The 16,047-nt window shown below is 41.4% G+C and overlaps 1 protein-coding gene across 1 annotated transcript in view; it reads right to left on the bottom strand.

The window, feature by feature from the left end:
- Positions 1–241: 241 nt before the first annotated feature.
- The window catches only part of LOC137136702 (protein unc-13 homolog B-like), a 73,284-nt gene continuing 57,478 nt past the window's right edge, over positions 242–16,047 (bottom strand). Inside the window, exons 24-33 of the mRNA XM_067522353.1 lie at positions 6,497–6,585; positions 6,274–6,411; positions 5,064–5,187; positions 4,289–4,333; positions 3,882–3,953; positions 3,166–3,313; positions 3,016–3,072; positions 2,661–2,744; positions 2,324–2,483; positions 242–2,234 (exon numbers count right to left, since the gene is read on the bottom strand). Of these exons, the coding sequence (XP_067378454.1) occupies positions 1,952–2,234; positions 2,324–2,483; positions 2,661–2,744; positions 3,016–3,072; positions 3,166–3,313; positions 3,882–3,953; positions 4,289–4,333; positions 5,064–5,187; positions 6,274–6,411; positions 6,497–6,585 (1,200 nt within the window). The 3' untranslated portion in view covers positions 242–1,951. The remainder of the gene's footprint in view (positions 2,235–2,323; positions 2,484–2,660; positions 2,745–3,015; positions 3,073–3,165; positions 3,314–3,881; positions 3,954–4,288; positions 4,334–5,063; positions 5,188–6,273; positions 6,412–6,496; positions 6,586–16,047) is intronic.

The raw sequence follows: 16,047 nt of genomic DNA, 5'->3' as shown, positions 1-16,047 counted from the left end.
GAAAACATTAAAGTCCTGTCAGATGTTTTTACATTTCATGAGATGCAAGAGATTAAGTGCATAGGAAGAACCGGAAGATTTGTTTTCAGCAGTTTTAGTAAATTCTTTGTACAAAATTTTAAATGAACATTCATTCCTCTCTTCCATGCTTACATCTTATTTTTATAGTTGTATCTTTATTTCTTAGAACTTTAATTATGGAGTCCATGGAAAACTGCACTGCAGCTCATATACTCGGCGTTAATGAGGTGGTGAGACGGCAGCATGAGAATAAACAGGCCAGGAAATGACGGGTGCAGAGAACTTGTGCTATCTGGATGATTAGTTTGGCTTCTGCATAAAAAAAAAAAACACAGCCCCTGCTGCATTGATTCATAAATATTTTATGTACAAAATAATTGTTACAAGTATATTCAACATATGTCACATTAGCATAATGATTATTACTTTACATACATTGATTAATCTATTTCACAGTACATACATGAAAAAGATCACAATCCTAGTTACCTTTGTACACAAATACAGTAAAGTACATGCTCTAGTCATAGGCTTTTAATTTGTACAAACTTACAGTAGTGCAAGAGTTCAGTTGTCACTACAGATGTGATCGTTGTGAAAGTCCCCCCCCTCCCCCCCTTAACTACACTGCAGCAAAAAAAATGACAAATCTCTACCACAATGTCTCATCTAGATGCGACCGAACCTCAAAGATCCTCTTTGGACTTGTAGTGCAGGAAAACCTGGGACGTCTACAACGGCCACATCACTGAACACTTGCGTTCCTTGGCACAAAGTAAACAGACCAGACTTTTGGATCAACCCTCATTACATTTCAGTCAAAGTAGTTGTAGTGTGTCTAATGCAAAAGACCAATCAAATACTCAGAAAGTAGGACTAGTATATGGGGCTGCGCATGCACGGCAAGGCTGTGGTGTCAAATCACTCAGACTTTTGTTATATCCAAGTTTACAACAAGAAACTCAGGCTGATTTCTGGTTTCCCCCGAAAAGGAGTTTCTACTGTTCAGGCCCTAAATAACTAAAGTGTTGGTCATTTCCCTTCATGGCAGGTCTGCAGGCAAAACAGTCTTCACTTAGCTCTTGTTAAAAACAAAGTATTCAGGCTGCAGCTTCTCCTGGAGCACAGATGTTTTACAGTCCAGCGGTCAGATACTTAAAACTGCAACAGCCATTGATGACACGTGACTATGCATATAAACAGAGCTCAGGGTGTTTCTGTCTTTTCTAAGTTTTATATATTCAGTCTGGAGAAAACAACCAGAAGTTTAGCAGCATCCTGACGCATTTTTTTATAGTTGGTGGAATCAGGAAATGCCTCAGTCCTGCTGTATTTTACGTGTAGACATCATTTCCTCTCTGGCTACTGGTTTTAAGAAGAATCAGAGGCCGACGTGTTGAATTAAAAATGAGTCATTAGTCAAATTAGTCTTTTAAAAAGATTTGGATCCCATGATTTAATTTAGGAACAGTGTCACTTGGGGACTTTACATTTAGCCACTTGAATGTTTTCTGTAACAATGTGACAACAGGGTCGTGTAATATTTGTTAGCAGCCGTCACAGTTCATGTTTGTGAAAGTGGTGCAAGCTGCTAGTGGCAGCAAACTGATCTTCACCTCATTTTTCTGACCCACAGTGTAAAAACTAAAAATATTCAGTGTGTCGTGTTCGATGAAATAAAAAATAGATATATATCCTCAAAGCTAGAACCAGCAAGTGTTTGAATGAATTTGGGGTTTAAAAAGTGACTAAAATCAATCTCTGCTGATTAACTTTCAGTGCAACTCGATGGTTTTTTCAAACATTGACCTACTGAATTACGTTTCTTTCTCACTAGTCGATTATTTTCGGCAGCAGCTTTAACAGTCTGAGCCAAACTGTGACCTTCACCCTTTTCCGACCATCTCTGACCCTGAGTCAGTGCTTCTGCTCATCTGCCCTCCTCCGCGGGGCGCGTTTCAGATTTCAGCTTGACAAACTCCTTGGCTACTTCGTCAGCAGGACGCTGGGACAGGATACGCATCACCGTCACGCCCGTCTCGTCGGTGTGAATCCTCGGCCCGAGTGGACACCAGCACACGCAGCTCTTGCGGTCGGCGACGTCACGCAGCTGGACCACGGCCACGCCCACTACCCGGTCGGCCCGGCCGAAACAGTAATCCTTCACCGTGACCTGAAGCTCGTAGCAGTCGGGGGATTCTTTCCCCAGGACGCTGCAGAACAGAGCAGGAAATCAAAGATCAGCCACCGATTCGCTGCATCTCAGCACATTTCAGCCTCGTCTGTAAGACGTCACACTCACAACTGGAAAGACTCGTTGAACTTCGCCGTCCAGCTGTTGTTCTTGGACTTTGTAGTGAACTTGCGCTTCTTGTCGGACAGGAAAGGACCAACCATGGAGACCTCGACGAACGGCCGGAACATTCCGGATGTTTGCCATTTCATGTCGTTCACTGCGATGACTAAACGTAGGAGAAGAGATGGAAAGAGATTCAGGATTTCGATATGTGTCTGAGTTTTGAACCCGTGTATAAAACGAGACACTAATGCATCTGGAATATGTACAGTAACATGTGGTGTTTGTGTTTTCATGCCTCAGAGTTAAGTATTTTGGACCCGTTAGTGGTTTTCCGTCTCACCTCGGATGTTGACCTTGCGTTCTTTCCCGAGCAGCATGTCGATCTGTAGCACGGCCTCTCCAATCGGCTTCTCCACCCTTGAACCTGAGCAACACAGCAAGATCTGGATGTTATTGCTACTACAGTGGTGGGTCCTAACTTCTTTTATGACTTTTTAAATGTACTAATAAGGCTGATGATGATAAAGGTCCATCTACCAACTGTACACTTGACACGTTTATAACTTGCGGCCTCACAAGCACATTCACATCATTGCCTTTTGCACCAGGACAATGAAAAGTAAGTTTCCTTTCATGTACTTGTTATATTTGGGGCTGTTTCTGCAAGGGGTTACACAGAGGCTCAGTGGACGTACCCCGGTCAGGGTGAATCTTCTCGTTCCCTGTGATCCTGATGCCCATCCCATCGTGCACTGTGGGGACAGACGAGGAGGGACATTTAGTTTTAACCACATCTGCCCCTGTGCAGCCTGTATACTGAACATGCAGCCACTCTGTGTCATCACCTTGGGAGTGTTGAGTGGTGACGAAGGTCTTGATAAGGGCGTCAGTGGTCTGGGAGTAGAGCGAGAGGGCGTAACGCAGCGACGCCAGCTCAGGACTTTTCTCGACAAACGCTTTCTTCAGCCCATTTCCACCTGCATGGAAGTATTGCTGAAAGAAAAGTCATTTTAATTATATACAGCTGTTCTCTTTCAGGAGTCTCCACAGTGAATCATGTGTCTCCATCTAACTCTGTCCTCTGCATCCTCTTCTCTCACACCAACTAACTTCATGTCCTCTCTCACTACATCCATAAATCTCCTCTTTGGTCTTCCTCTAGACCTCCTGCCTGAAAGCTCCAACCTCAGCATCCTTCTACCGATATATTCACAGTTTCTCCTCTGAACATGTCCAAACCACCTCAATCTGACTTTATCTCCAATACATCTAACATGAGCTGTCCCTCTGATGTCCTCATTCCTGATCCTGTCCATCCTCGTCACTCCCAAAGAGAACCTCAACATCTTAAGCTCTGCTACCTCCAGCTCTGCTTCCTGTCTTTTCTTCAGTGCCACTGTCTCTAAGGCGATCAACATCTCTGGTCTCACCACCGTCTTGAACATCTTTCCTTTCATTCTCTCCGATGATCTTTTATCACACAACACACCTGACACTTTTCTCCACCTGTTCCAACCTGCCTGCACTCGCCTCTTCATCATTCATTCAGGTCTCCACCTACCTTTATTGACTCCAGCCCTGCGTCGATAATTATACACTGTTTGGGTGTGAGGGTTTTGGCTTCACCTCCTCCCTGCAAGCAAACAGTGACAGACAATGAAAGGACCAGAGAAAATCACGAAACCAGAATTATTTCCATGGGTTTAAATCCGTACTGATATCAACAGAAGTCTTTTTTTTTTTAAATAACATTTGTCTTTATTAACTTATTCTATTTTCATAAGGTGTGTTTTGGAAGAAAAATGCCAACAGGGCTTTAAATTAAAAACGTTTGTGCTGGATCGACATGATTTCCAGGCTCCAGGCTCTTCGTTGATTTGAATTACTGACAACTTGGTGATGAATGACAAACCACAAAGGGGATTTACGATGCCCCTTCAGAAACTCACTTCTCAGTCTGCACGTTACCTTAAGGTTTGAAAGTCCTTTAGCTGCTGTAAGGAGCTGGGCACCCTGCAGGTGACAGGAAGACACAAGCAGAAAAAACTAAATACAGTAATTGGCCACAGTTATATCTGTAGAGAAGAAACCAAACAGGACCTCAAATAAATAACCTTACAACATTTGCCCAAAGCAAAATACACCTACTGAAATCCACCACCAGGGGGTGGAAGAGCCCAGATGCTGAATTTGAAACAGGACGTCAGCTTTCATTCATATAAATCTGCTGTCATACTCCATTTGCAGAGACTATTGTGATTTATCATTTATTAAGAATTATCATGAGCGATGTAAAGTGCAAATACAGCTGTTTCAGTGCATGTAGGGAAGCATTTTGTGTCCAAACAATCCTTGGGATTCCCCAGTTTTCCTGAGGAACGATCTCAAAAAAATACAAAAACCATGTTCAATGCAAATATATGTAAATCTGACAACTACTTGGCCAAAGTAACATTTGCTTTTTTGGCAGCAGAGAGTCAGATGCTACCGTGTCCTTGGATGTTGGAGGGGAGTCGTCTATGCCTGCTGCTTCATTACCACACACAAAGGAATGGCACCAAGTGTACACGTGGTCCCGTTCGAGTTTTCCCACAGCGACCTGTTATCGCTCTCCTCAGTATGTTTGTATGTCTCATAATAGAAGCAGTTTTAAGATCCTTATTGACCTCACACCAAAGGGCTGATTAGAGGTTAGGAAAAAAGGTTAGAATTAAGGTTTGGTTTAGTGGAAGGGCTTGTTTACCAGGCTGTCGTTGCTCTGAGGTAAGACAACGGTCTTCTCTAGGCTGCTCAGGACGATCTTCCACAGATCCTTCAGGATCCTCTTCAGTACGGTCTTCTCACAAATGTCAGCAAAGATACTGAGGCTGGATCACAAACAAACAGGACGCAAGAGATCAGGATTAAAGCACTAAGACTCCACAGTCCTGCAATATATTTAGTTACAGATGTTCCAGATAAATGGATACAATTCACAAGCTTTGTGTACATTTAGTGGAGAATCTCTATATCCTGCATGAAGTGTATGATGTGTGTGTGTCACCACAGGTATTTACAGTGGGGCTGTACAGTCTCAGACCACAGTAAACATCTGTGATATTATGTAAAGCTAAAAATAATCTGAAACTGGGAGGATGTAGAGACATAAGAAGTTAAAGATTCTGCACCAGGTCACAATTGTTATTCCAAGCAAAGAGGGGCTTTCTCAGCATCGAGTCACAGCTGAAGTGACGCTTCCTAAGGAGGCAGTGCAGAGTGCGGCTGACACAGGCTGAAACTGGATTCATTTTATATGAAGGATAACCGGGCACCAGCACCGACCAAACATCCAGAAGGTTAATGCATCAATCCTTGTTCACAAAAGGAGCTACATCACAGACTAGGTGCCATCAAAGAAATCTGTCCAGTCGTCATCTCAGAGGACAAGCAGCAGCCTCCAAACCACTTTTCAGAAAAGGAAATGAGGTCAAATGCTTGGGGTCGACAGTACACTGGATAAAACCAGTGACATCTGATCACTGTACAAAGGAGGCACCATGTTTAATGCCGCCCATTAGCTCCAAATCAAACCATCTTATTAACTGCAGCTTTGTTCCGACTCTTCTGGACATTGGTAATTCAACCCCTGAAATGGGCACAGAAATGTGGCTATTTTGACTCCATGCTGGACGCACCAGGCCCAGGTTTCACATTTCTTTCCATCTCAAATGTAAAAGTAGTTGTCCAATATGATTTATGTATTTCAAAACTGCAAAGGATCAGACTCAACTCATTTAAAATCACTAAGTCAGGGGAAACGCAAGTTTAAAAAGGTCGATTGATTCAACGGCCAAAACTAAAATATCACTGGGTCGAATTAGCCCACAGTCATTAACATTAAAAATAAGAGGCCCCGCCTTCTCATTATAGCAGCTTACAACAGGAGCCAGTGTGTGCGCCACGTTTTGACTTACTTCCCGTCCAGGAACTCCATGAGGGGCCTCAGCATGGTGTCAGCATCTGCCTCTGCAGTGCTGTGGCTGGGGGGCCCTTTGATCTGGTAGAGGATCTCAGCTGTCTGACGCATGCAGCCGTTGATGCGAGTCTGGAAACTGGAGACGACAGAGGAAAACCTTTAAGTCTGGGGGGAGACTTCATACACTGAGAAGTGGAGTGCGTGCGTCTGTGTTACAGCACCTCTTGGCAAACGTGGCACTGAAGTTTTCCAGGACAGTGCTCAGCTTCACCTGCAGCTCGTTGAGGATGTCAGCTGCCTCCGTATCCAGCTGCAACACACACAAACAGGAGGAGAAAAGCGATGACATGTCACAATTCAGTAAAACAACCACAGCTAGATTATTGGAAGATGGAATCACAGTCCACATTCTCTCACTATGTAACACATTTACTGCAAAACTGTTAGCCACATGTTAATGTAACCGTTCTATCTAAATCTGACCCTATAGTAAAATAATCTATCAGTGAAAAGACTGACTTTGATGTAAAGCAGGAAACACTAGGTATGATGAAGACCATCTTGTGTTTATACATTTAGAAATACGAAAATAAATAGAACAGGAGATTTATTCGTCAGAGCTATGAAGTGGGTCTATTCAGGGTCTTTGAGAGTTTGAACAGGAACTGTTACATATTAGTGCGGCTGTTTTGAGTTGAACTAATGGTTCAAAGTACAAAAATCAAAAAGCTTGTTCACGGGGCAAAACAAGACCTAAAAAACAAACCAACCCATTCTCCAATTCGTTTCCCAGGGGGACCTTCAACAGGATGTTGGGGGTTTCCCCTAATGTCAATGATCCTGGCGTGATAATTCTACTATAGGTTTACCAAAACCTTAGAACCACCTCTTCATTACGACTCCACTACCCACTTTGACCTCAATAATAAACACATAGTACAATGATCACCTGGAAACAAAAAGTAACCTTTTAAAAGCAGAATTCATGGCAGAGCTGCTGCAGTGGTCAGAATACTGATGTACGGCGTCATCAGCAAGCTATCAGACATGCTAACAACATTTCCTTGATGCATCACGCGTCTTTTCGGAATGTGTCCTATGGAACTAAGGGAGGAGGTGCAAGGTGTGTTCAAGTAAGTTCTTTGCACATCTACATTTTGCTTGGTCTTTGCACCACATGTATGTTTTGTGTTTCACTGCAGCACTGCAGGCAAAAATGGTAAATGGCCATCGCTTTTATCCAAAGCGCTTTACAAAGTTGATTCCCATTCACTCATGGAGACGTAGAACACAGTGAGTACATACTTTGGTGAATGGCGCATTGTAGACGTCTACACGTTGCAAAGAAATGGTTTGATTTGCTTCAGCTGGATCCACTGTGCATTAGTCCCACTTCACTGTTGTTCTCAAACATATTTTTTTGTTTTTAAGGTCAAAAGGTTAAATAAAGCAAGTACTACAAAGTTTGGAGTAATTTAAATTGAGCATATTTAAACAAAACCAAAAAGGTGGCTGACTTTTTTTCGTGAGCTGGTGTGAACCAAACACATTTGCCCTCAGTGCATTTTCAGAATTTGCAGCAACATAAATATGTATGAACTGAATCCTGATGGCAGCTGAAACGGCAAACATTGCACAGCACATGCTATTTTATTTATTTCTCAGCGTCAGTGGTTGACACATTAGGACTACAGTGGCTGAGTGAATCAGAAATACCCACACCGACTCACGGTGTGTCGTGTCGCTGACGCCACTAGGTGATGGATGTATGCAGATCAGTAAACACGACCCAAATGCTCACTCTTATGCACATTTCACAGGACGACTAAACACGACTCCACCCGAGAAGAGGCTGTACATGTAATGGAAGAAACAGGTGATGAGGCCTTTCAGCTCCTTTCAGACACTGTTGAATAGTGTCTGAAAGGAGCGCTTTGAGTCACACAGGGCACACTGTACTTCCTGAAGCTCAAGATGGTCTTCAAAAATGTATCATGAGAGGCTGAAGTGTTGAGTAAAAAAAAAAAAAGACTGCACATCTTCCCTCTGAGATAATTGACTTCTAGAGAGCGGAAAGCTAAATTTGGTGAAGGAAATGACATATAGGAAACCTACGGGGAAGCTGGCTGAGGAAGGTATTTAAAGAACAAACATAGAAACTGCTAAGACAGGATCGGCAATTAGCCACCTATCACACAAATGATAATTTCTATTTCTATGTTGGCATTTTCAGTACCTGGCAATGGTGCATGTATGAGTGAGATTAATGGACTGACAAATGGACTAAGACCTTTTAGAGCAGGCTGCTTTTGCCTTGGTTCTTGATGTTTCACGTTTCTGAGATGTCAAACAAAGCATATGAGGTTTGTAACTATGCCGCTTGCTCCTCATTAGCCGTCAGGCTCAGGTTCACTGCAGGTTTTTGTAAAAGGAAGACTTTGTGTCTTTTCTACAACTGTGGGGAAAGAAAATACTTGAGTGGAGATTCGTTGACTTTGAACATCTCTTGTTTTTGCCAATGCTAGTGTCCAATTATGGTCAGTCCAAGTGCTTTACACCCAGCAAGAAATAACAGCAACATCTAGAGGCGGGTTTTACGCAAATCTAGGCTAAAATGACGGACAAAACAGAAACGCATGGCTTTAAGCTTCAAAACCACTTGAAAGTTTGTGAACCCTCTAGAATTCTTTCTATTTTTGCACATAAAACCACTTGAACAGATTTTCTTATAAGTCCTACAGGAAAAGAAAAACCAAAGAGACCAAAAAAAAAAGACTTTCATTTAATAAGGAAAACAAACCAATCGTACATATTTAGGTGTAGCAAAAGTATGTAAATCTATCCATTCATTTGAAGGTAAAGGTTTTCAATCAATGGGATGAAAACCAGGTTGGCCTCACTTAAAAAAAAAAAAAAAAAAAAAAAAAAAAAGTAAAAAACAGGTTGGCAGAAGTTTGTCATGGTTTGGAGTTCGGACTCCACCAGTAGACTGTCAGGCAGAACGTGTACAAATGGAGAACATTCATTACCATGGTTACCCTCCCCAGGACTGGTCAACCAAAATAGATCACACCAAGAGCAAAAAAATCCCAGGTAACATCAAAGGAATCTAAAGGCCTCATGTCACAGCTAAAATTGATGTTCATAAATTGACCATCAGGAGCACATGGCAAAGCTGCAAGGAGGAAACCACTACTCTGCAAAAGTGACATTGCTGCAGGGAAATATCATCATCCCTGGGCTGAAGCAGTTTTGTAAAGAGGAATGGGCTGAAATCTGAAGTCAACAAATAGCTACTGCTGCAAAAGGAGGTCACCAGGTTCTGAAGGATGGTTCATTTTCTACAGTAAAATCGAGTCATATTCATGTTGAACTTGTACCATATACAGCATGTAGACACCTAAAGGGGCAAACCCATAATAAAGTACATTTATTTCCCCTGACTCATCAATCTGTTCTTTCATTTTCCAGTTACATTAAAAAGCTAAAGCCCCAATATGCAGCTTCCCATGGGCCAGGATGGGCCTCATAACAGACCTCAACTAAACCTGAAAAGAAAGGAAAACCTGTACAGCTTGAAACTGATTAGTTTTCTGGCATTTTGTGGAGCACGTGTTATAGACGGCTAAGTGGCTGGATGATTAAAAGATCAGATGCTGATAACTGTGGACCTGTGGAACTGCTTAGAAGGTTTTTGGAAGACTGCCAGGACATATAATTGGACTTGAGGAGGGCTGTGACTTTCCTGTGACAGTGTTTTAATATCTTGAGAAATGAGAAATGCTGCAGAGAGTGTCCACGTTGTTCCCTTAGATCTAAACTCTGCTCCTGGTCTGACTCCAAAACTAAAATGCAAAGCTGTGTTTGTGCAAAGGCGAAGACCTTTAAACTCCGAGCATCGATGCTTTGCAAAAATTTGCCTTGGACAAAACGAGGGCACTGAAATTTAAAATTTAACAAAGACGAAAAGAAAAAAAGCCTGAAACCGACCGTTAATTGGCTTGTATCAGTGTGTGTTTCCTGCCCTACAGCCACAGGGAGCAATAGTAATCATCAACTACATGCACCACAACAAGGGGAGTAAGATACGGCACTAGAAAGTTCGACAAGTGACACAAAGGTGAAATTTAGGCTTAATATGGGGTTTGAAACTGTAGTCTTCGTATTCAATAATACTGCACGAGAAAGATGATTCGTTCATTTGAAACACTTGGTGTTTCTCAACAAGGCAAAGAAAAAAAGAGTGAACTGAAGACAACTACTTAAAAGCAAAGCACGCACACAAACATACAAGCCTGCATATTCACACTCGTCTCACTAGAACAACAAATGTCTTTTACAAGTAATGAGTTTTGTCCAGTTCTCTTATCTCTCTCTACCACCCAACTCTACCTTGTTTGTGGCAGCTGTGGCTTCAGTCTTTTCCCGGCACAGAACAAACAAGAAAAAACACAAACGTAAAAAAGACAAAGAAATGGCAACACAGTGCAAGATACAAAGAAAAGCTTACACCACTTTACATTATTATGTATAGAGCAGGTAAAAATAGTATACGGGTATATTTTGGGTGGGTTTTGTGATATTGCCTGGTGGATTGGGTAATGCTGAGTGGGTGATTTTAATAAAGGTTTGTTGTTTATTGCCTCTGGTTTACTGACATGCTGCAGGATGAAGAGAAACACTGATGCCACCTGTGGAGGTTTCAGATTTCACTGCTGTCAGTTGCACACGACCTCTTCAGGAATTATCCATGACTACAGTGGCACTTTCTGACAGCTTGTACGTTAAACTATTAACTCATGGCTAAATGTGATGGCACCGAAAACTCAAGGCCTTAAAGTCTTTATCAAATTGCACTTAATGAAAAAACTGCAAACTTTCGAACAAATCAAAGAGAAATGAGTCGAGTTCTTTGATTGGTTAGAAGGAGGGGGCTCGCTCACAAGCTTCAACAGTGCTATTCACCAAGTCTGAATCACATGTCAAAGAACACACAATCAAAGAATTCCATAAATAACTAGAATATTGTATTTCAGTTAACTGTAACACATATCAAGTTTAAGAAGTGGATCAGAGGGAAAGGCTTTACGAAGGAAAACGGTGGATGACAATGAAAGCACAAACAAACCTTGTTTACACCCTCCTTTGACTGGCCATAAAAAAAAAAAAAGAAGAAAAGAAAATCAAGTCACTTTACATGTGAACTATATGAAATCATTAGCCAAACACTAATGTTCACGTCACTAATGACATAAACCCAAAATGAAACGACTAAGACTGAAGAAAAGTCAGTTCACGCAGAAATAAACCAGCTTAACCGAGTCAGCAGTGCTGCATCTGCTGACTAAGACAACAACTGGTTTACGATTCTTTGAATTAGGTTCTAGGAAAAGGGGCGATATGTGGTCAGATCTCAGCTCGATTGAGCCTAACACCCCCCCTCTTACATATACAAGCAAAAGAGAGCACAGTGCATCACGGGGCCATTACAAAGCAACTAACCTGCTTCTCTTTGTCTTTCTTTTCAGCCTGCAAAGACACACACACATTTTGGGATTGAGTTGCGCATAAATGCCAGAGTCACCGATACGAACACATGGCCACGCACAAAGACAATCACACACACCAGTATCACAACAGTTGCACTTCTATTTGATCCTTTCATTATGTTCACAGACCCTCTTGCCGTCTAGCTCCATGACTCACATAATCCTTAATACAATGATTTTTGTTTTTTAGGTGACGCCTTCATATACGGTTTAGAGCTTGGAGGTTTGCATCCGCATGGGTAAAAACCCGGTGAGGGTTGAAAATCACTCTCAGGACAGACTTTAGCAGAAAAGGTTTTGGATTTCAGCCACTTGAACACATTAGATTCATTAACAACCGACACACTGTTAGCCGGCTCCTTGGGACTGTAACATCCATCCTCCCAGTCACCAAATGATTTTACCAATGACTCGCTCCCTACGGGATTTAAGGTGTCGTAAAGTGAAACCTGCAGACTTCTGTTCCTAAACTGGACCCCACTTGTGTGAAACTACGAGACTAACAAAGAGAAAAACACAGTTTTGATGAGTGAAGCTGACGAGAGTTGCAGATTTGCAGATTCAGCTGATAATTCTTTATTATTGTGGTTTCATTTTTACATTGTTATAAAAACATTAATTATAGGCAGTGGGGTTGGGTCTCAGTAAAAACTTTTAACTATCGAAGTGTAGTTTAAGGCTAATGCTTAAGTTATTTACAAATCTTTCTACTAGTAATAACGTTTTCACCTTTTCCTTCTTGGACTCAGACTAAAAAGATTCGAAAACAAGAAAGAAAAAGACAGTTGTTAGGAAAGTTAAAAGTAAAAATATTTCGGGAATATTACTTGGCAAGCGAAAGCCTTTTTCATGCCTCACCTTTTCCTGGTTGAGCTTTTGAACAGAAAAGAAATGAAAGACATTAAAAAAATGAAGAGAAAATAAAAGACATGGTGATAACAACAATGCTTTTCCAAAGGACGTAAACTAAAACATCTGCTGCCACAGAAGAATCAAACTAAATGTCATCAATTAGGATTAAAGGTGAAGCAATATTTTTTCTCTTTATTGTCTCTTTGTTTTGAACTGAGACAGGCTCAACAGCTGTGGCAGCTCAGCATTTTCTTTTAACTACATTTTAACTTTTGGTTTTGGTCTCATCCTGCTGTTGGCACATTAGTGGTTTCACAAGATTTCTCTGAATCCCAGGTTTTAAGCAGTTTCCATGGGCTGTAGTTTAAGGGGCCGCGTATGTACAGTACGCGGGTGAAGCCAATTAATAAAATGTACAAAAACCAAACAAACCCACCAGCAAGAGTGTAAGAAGCATCTGAATATAAAGTTAGAGCTGTAAAATAATGCTTGTTTATCCATATCATCTTATTATATAGCTAATAGGTGGGGAAACGTTAAACATTTGAACTATAATTCTACTGGATGAAAACAGTATATAAGCTGCAGGTAATTCCCAAAAACACCACAGCACACAAAGAGCTGGTTAAAGGAATGAATGTAAACAAAAAGTTAAAAAGCTCTGTGACCAACCTTCTCCTCTTTCTCTTTGTTGTCAACCTGAGGGTGGACAAGATGAGACAGAGTAGGACAGGACAACAGACTCAGTGTGATAAACTGGTTTACAATCAAAAAGAAGGTTAAAAAAACGTTAAAGGCTTTTTATCACAACTGTGCAGTAGAAGCTGCTCGTCGGCAAATGGTTTTCAATACAGCTGAGCTGAAAGCCACTATGTGACCCTGTACAGCAAACTGCAAATATAATCAAACTCTAAACTTTAAGTGTCGTGTTGAAGAGAGACAGAGGCTCTGCAGAAAACTTCTTTTTGAAAAGGATTTATTGAGCGGAGCTGCTTCTGCGGACTACTCTGCAGAGACAAACAGCTTTTCCTAACACGCAAAGCCTAAATATTGACTGCTATTTATACCCCGGATACACAACTAGAACCATAACAACCAAATGGAAAAATAAGGGACATTATATAAATAGGATTTCACACATGTGCTCAACCCAACAAGCTACTCATTCCATAAAAAAAGGAATGCACACAAAATGATAACACCCTTGTTAACACTCGATGACAACTCCAACAACCCTTAACCAGACCCTGTGTCATTTCTAATCCCATCACAAATGAAATCTCACTCGGCATTTGGGGTTCTTGTAGCGATCATTAAGAATACTGGGCATCCTCTCCTTAAATAAAACATCTGAAGAATTCTTAAAGGATTCTGGCTTCTTCAGCTGCTACACAAACATTTATTAGGGAGATCAGCTTCTTTTTACTTGCACACATGTAATGTTAGATATGAAATGGCCCTAGCTGCCCTATAGTGGCACCTGGATCTTAATTTAAAAAAAAAAAATAAAATCCACATTAACAGATGTTAACATTGCAACTTGAGCCATTAACCAGCACAGCTGAGGCTTCTTCACACTTTCTCCTCAATATCACTCCCCCCCCCCTCCTCTGACATGTTACAGACCCCCTACAGTCAGTTGGCAGAAGAAGCCGTTCCGAGAAGCCATTTAGCGGCAGCTAAATACAACATTTTTATACACCATCAAGTTAAATTATCTGGTAGCTCAATGCCTAGACTGTTAAGCACTCACTGAAGGGAGGAGGCTGTCTTAGTGCCCAGCTGTAAATGTGTTAAGAGCTTTGAGCCTTTCTGGACATTTTGGCATCAAGAATATAGAGGAATTTATCAGGAGTGTTTGGGGAGAAGCAGAAGGGGAGTTCAAAGGGGTAACAGTTACTTGATAATAGGCAAAATGATTAAGAAGCATATTAAAGCTTCCTTTTTGTGATCTTGGACAGTTACCGGTTTTTAGAACAAGCCTGTTCATAGGTAATAGTTCTAAAACCTAAAAGACGTTTATAGTCATTATTTTCCTTCATTAATTCCGTCTTACCTCAGATCCGTCCGAGTCTGAGCCACCAGACTGGTGTTGAAATGCACAACACAATAAGAAATGAAGGGAAAAAAAAAAAAACAAACACACACATTTAACAGAATCATGATATGAAAACTAAGATATGAGTATGACCTGGATTCCCCCTCTCTCACCTTCGTATCCTCTGACTTGCAGCCATAGACATTGTCCCCATCCACCCAAACAAAAAGCAAGTTATTTTAAATGACAAGACAAGGCACATTTAAAAAAGTTTGTTGATTTTTGAAGGCAGATTTTCACGAGGTGTCCTACCCACCATGTCATCCTCGCCTTCATTGCCAGACATAGCCTGCTGAAAATGGAACGAAAATTAAATCAAACGTAATAAACCTCAAATGCAGAATAAGAAATGAAAAGACACAAAGAAGAAACAAACAGAGAGTTGAGATTTCTTTTAAGGACGTGGCTAGCGCACTTAAAGTTTCGTTTTTCCCATGTCAGACAAAAACAAAACAAGCGAACCCACCTCTTCATCACACTCCTCAGCTTCCTCTTCGTTCTCAAGCTTTGGAAGAAAGCAGCACCAAATATAGCACAGGAGTTTTATGTTTATTTCTTTAACATGAATGATATCAACCAATGTCAATTACTGAGAGTGAACATCTGGGAGTCGAGGAAAAAGGAAAAAGGAGGAGGTGGAGTTCTAATCGAACTTTCGCTTAAGACTTAAAAATAGACAAAACGAGAGGTTTGACAGGCTGTAGGCTCAGGGTGGGATTCTGCTTTGATAACGCACTTTGTTTTTGATGTTTGGGCTGAAGGAGGAACTGGGGAAAGGGAAATGAGGGCATAAAATAAACCCAGACATACCCTCTCCTCCTCAGCTGTTAACTGTAGAGAGAAAGAGAAACACACTCACTCTCACGTTACTTAAATAATTTGAGCTCATAAGCGTGTGCATGCGCACACACCCACCCACCCACACAAAGAAAAGTTCAGTTTTAGTTTTGCTGAAATATTCCATTCAGAAATCTTTTCAAGTTACTTTTTAATTTTTTCACATGGGGGGGGGGGGGGGGGGGGGGGGGGTGTCAATGTTTGACTCCACAACAAACTTGTTTCATCCTGTTTTAAGGATTTAAACATCAGGTTCAGCTCAAGAATCCTTTCTGCACACTGGGTAAAAACCAACTCTGCTGCATCTTCTGGTGGTGAACGATCAACTGGGATTAATTTCAGTAAAGAGGACACACCTGGAGGACAGGGCAATCGTTCACATAGGTCTGTCCGTGTGATGGTAAACACGAACACCAACTGGGAAAAAAGGTGGACT

This window comes from Channa argus, chromosome 11, assembly GCF_033026475.1.
Source record: "Channa argus isolate prfri chromosome 11, Channa argus male v1.0, whole genome shotgun sequence".
NCBI lineage: Eukaryota > Metazoa > Chordata > Actinopteri > Anabantiformes > Channidae > Channa > Channa argus.
Note: the sequence above shows the minus strand (reverse complement) of the source record. Positions and strands in the feature narration are given on the sequence as shown.